The sequence below is a fragment of the Nothoprocta perdicaria genome, unplaced genomic scaffold (genome assembly GCF_003342845.1).
Source record: "Nothoprocta perdicaria isolate Ctin4 unplaced genomic scaffold, notPer1 scaffold_330, whole genome shotgun sequence".
In the NCBI taxonomy this organism is placed as follows: Eukaryota; Metazoa; Chordata; class Aves; order Tinamiformes; family Tinamidae; genus Nothoprocta; species Nothoprocta perdicaria.
Window position 1 is genome coordinate 583593 of NW_020455567.1, and position 4136 is coordinate 587728.

At 40.9% G+C, this 4136-nt stretch overlaps 1 protein-coding gene across 1 annotated transcript in view; it reads left to right on the plus strand.

The window, feature by feature from the left end:
• The first annotated feature begins 499 nt into the window (after window positions 1-499).
• The window catches only part of LOC112950966 (transcription factor AP-2-beta-like), a 26551-nt gene continuing 22914 nt past the window's right edge, over window positions 500-4136 (plus strand). Inside the window, exons 1-2 of the mRNA XM_026043593.1 lie at window positions 500-660; window positions 1682-1919. Of these exons, the coding sequence (XP_025899378.1) occupies window positions 580-660; window positions 1682-1919 (319 nt within the window). The 5' untranslated portion in view covers window positions 500-579. The remainder of the gene's footprint in view (window positions 661-1681; window positions 1920-4136) is intronic.

A 4136-nucleotide genomic window follows, 5' to 3' on the forward strand; every position in this document is an offset into this window, starting at 1 on the left:
ACACTTTATAATATGTATGTATGATCATCAAACATGCACGTATATGTGCGTAGATATCTAAAAATATACATAMTTGCATTTATATAAAGTGCCACATAAATTGATCAGGTTTATATGTATATATGCATATAAGTATAGTATATATGTGCCTCTATATGTATGAAGATATCTACATTTTSCATGCATATATATATCGATTTATAAATGTCTTTTTATAGAAAAAGTTGTGTATTTGGTGCTATATGTGTGTACATRTGTTCGTGTATGTATGTGTGTGGGTGTGCAACTGTGCATATATATATGTCTTTATATGCCTTCATGTAAGTCTAAGTCTATATATGTGCATATATGTATATATGTAGTCACATATATGTCTGTAGATAGATGTAAGTATGTAACAGATAATGTTTTTTACTATCCGATTGAGGTTTACTTCTGCAGCCTATTGTTTCAGACAACAGATATAAGTTGCGATGGAAGAGGAACGTCGGATTTGGTGTCTGTCCCCCATTTCCAATTATAGATGGATCATTACAGACAGAGAAGTACTGAGAATCCAGACATCTGCTCTTCACATGAATGCACTCACCTCCTAGAGAACAGCCTGCCATCATGCTCTGGAAACTGGTTGAAAATGTCAAGTATGAAGATATCTATGAGGTGAGTATATAATATGCATATGAGTAAGAGATGAAATGTATATTTAAATATATTTCTAGCTGTATATAGRTTTGATTATATAATGACTATATATATCTGTATCTACATATACATATGGGCAGCTATAGAAATGCACACACCAACACACACAATGTATAGATAGAAAACCAAGACTAAATGCTTAAATGCTTATTTATTTGCATATTTCTATTCAGCATGTCAAGTACTAAACTTTTTTTTTTCATGGAAAAGCTGTTTGATGCGATTTAAAACATCAAAGAAATGATCTGGGGGTTGGAATGAGGCAACTTAAAGGCTAGAGTTGATTGTTTAGACCTAGAATTAAATATAATTCGATTAAATATGGACAAATGTCGATTAAGAGAAAAAAAAGCTGAAAATAGAAGAGAAGCACAGTCTGGTATTCATAGACTGGACACATCTCTCCTTTTTCTTTTCTTTTCTTTTTTTTTTCTTGTATTTTTGTCTATTATTTCCAATTACAATCTAAGCTCATTCTGAATGTGTATTTTTTTTGTCTTCTCGCTTTCACAATCGGATATTATTTTTACGTTTTTTTATACCGATATAACAACAGATACGATAGACAAGTATACATATATTAATCAAAGGATACATACATTCTTGCACTTTTATGAAGACACACACTCGAATTCATGTACCCCAAGTGCAGCTCCGYGTAGTCCGTCGACGAGAAAAGTTGACTGCTATATTCAGACTTCTGCTATTTTCGAGTAGACGGAGAAAAAAAAAAGAGAGAGGAAAAAAAAAAAAAGAATAACAATATCAAAATGAATAACACTATAGCAAAAAAAGCTGTGAAATGTTTCCTAATTTTTCACGTTGTCACGAACGACATCTTTACAAAACGGGCTCGGCGACCGCGCACCGCGTAAGTTATACGGGAATTGTACCTAAATGGGGGCAAAGGCATAAGGAAAGGCGTCGGGCTTATATTTTTTTAGATTTTTTTTTAATTGATTTTTCTTATTTCGGGGAGAGACTCGCGCCGGGGGCGCAACGGGGGTGGCTGCGCGGGGTAGGGCGGGCGGCGCCGCCGCTGCCACCCCCGGGGCACCGCGACGGGCAGCGCCGTCGGGGCCCCGGCAGCCCCTTGTGTGCCGCCCCGGTAGCGCGTTTAGGGCATAAAGAGGCAAAATCCTGGGGGTTAAACGACGGCTGGGTCGGGTGGAGACGGGGGGAACACGGCGCGGAAGCGCGGGCGGCCCGCAGGCACGGTGAGGGGCGGCGGAGCGCCGCTGCCGCCCAGGGCGGCGGGTCGCCCTCCCGCGCACGGCTCGGCTCCGCGGAGCTCCCGCCGGGCTGATTAGCGACGGGAGGCTGGAAAGAGCCACAGCAGATGCGGCTTCAGACCCCCCCGGGCCGCTTGTCCCTCCCTGCCGCCGGCCCGGCCATTGTCCCACTGCCGCCCCGGGCGCGAAGCCTGGGACCCCCTTCTTCCCCTTTCCTTTTTTTTTTTTTTTTTTTTTCCCCCCTTTTTTTTTTTTTTTTTTTTTTTTTTCGCTCTTAAGGAGGATATTTTAAGGCAGATTTGGATGCTGTGCGCTTGGTGGACATTCGCATTTCTAAATTGCCGTGAGAGAACAGGCAGCTTTGCGGGAGCGGTTGGGTGGGCTTGCAACGTGGAGAGTTTTTTGTTTGTTTGTTTTCTTTTAAGGAAAAGAGATCTCTATGTGTTCTTTTCTTTTTTAAAAGCAACTAAAGCCTCCTAAGCTTATCTAGGGGGGGGAAAGAAATGTTTCTCTCTCTTCCTCTTTCTGATTTATAATTAACAACACGGCGGTGGTGGGAGTCACAGCCACTTAAGTCGACTGCTTTTAAAACAAAAGTGTGTATGTGCGCGCGTGTGTCTGTACGGAGCAGCGGGGTTCGGGGGCTGCTTTGGGAAGTGTGAGTCTATTTAGGAAGGAACGTAAGTTGAACTTTAACAGAAATGGCAGACAGTCCAGTTGAACGGGTTCCTGCAACATCAAAAAGGTTTTATATCGCYCCTGGCTTTGCCTCGAAACTATAAATTTACTATCTTTTAAAAGGCACGGCATGCATTTTACATTTGGGTGAAAATTTAGGATACTCGTGTATACCTTTTTTTTCCCCCTTCTCTTATTTTTATTTGTTTTCCTATGGGGCAGGAGGAAGACTGTTCGGGATCAGATAGAGCACAGCTTAGCCCCGATCCATGTATTTATTTTGACATTGTTAATAAGTACGAGCTGCAACACTCAGAAAAATGGCTTAATCTGTGCTGTAAATAGTTACAGCATAATGGTCGCTCATTTCTTCTTTCTTAAAAAGAAAAAAAAAGAAAGAAAAAAAAGAAAAAAGAAAAAAAGGAAAAAGGAAAAAAAAAAGAAAAGCTGTTTTTTCTCATAATTTGTTAAAAAGAAAAAAAAAACAGCTATAAGAACAAAAGCACCAAAGGCAATCAATTTCTCGTATAATTAAATGCAAAAGAAGGAAATACGGTTTGCTGCTGCTGCTGCTTCTTCGCCTCTAGCATTGCTCCATCTCCCTTCTTTGCTCCCGACCCACGGTGTCTAGTTTACACATCTTCCTCCGCTTGAGTTAATTGAAGTTATGCCTCTTCCTTGCTAAACTTTTTCCCCCCCTCTCCCTCTCCCCAAACTCTGCCAGCCCCCCTCATCTGATTACATCTAGTAATTCTCCACTGAATGAACGTCATTTACAATAGTAGGGGAGCTCTCGAGCTGGCTGCCAGCTTCACGCTCCATTTGGTCCTGCATTCTCCCTTTAAAGTAGTCGTGTAATATTAATAGTCATGAATATCAATTATTATGAGGCGGTGTAGGGAAGGAAAGGGAGGAAGGGGTATCGGAGCAGTCTGAGCCTAGCCTTGGGTTGAAGAGGATTGTGTCTGGGAGCTCAAAGGGAAAAAAAAAAAAAAAAAAGAAAAAAAAAAAGAAAAAAAAAAACAACAGAGAGGGAGGGGTAAATCATATATGTAGATATAGGTTTCCAGGCTCGGTTTTGGGGGCATTGGTCTTTTTTTTTTTTTTTTTTTTTTTTTTTTTTTTTGATGGATAGACTTCGAAATATCTCAAGCTGTTCTCCTGTGTCCAACACGTCCCTTTGCAGATCTCCTTGATATTTTTCCCCTCCAATTATTAGTATTATCGCCACTATTTTATTTTTAGCTATTACAAGACTTTTTTTATTTCCAGATGTTAGTCCACACCTATTCTGCCATGGTGAGTTTGGATCCATGTTGTACTAGAATTGCATGTTCTCTCTCTCTCTCTCTCTCTCGATCTGTTGTCTCTCCTCTCCCTCTCCCTCTCTTTTTAAACGCCTTTGGCTTGGTAATTTAGCACAATAATTGGAGGAGGCTTGCAGCTGCTTCTCCCTTTTTGCATTGTGTGTTCTCGATTTGAGCTAGGGGAGTTTTTTGGGGGAAAACAGGAGGGGGGGAACTT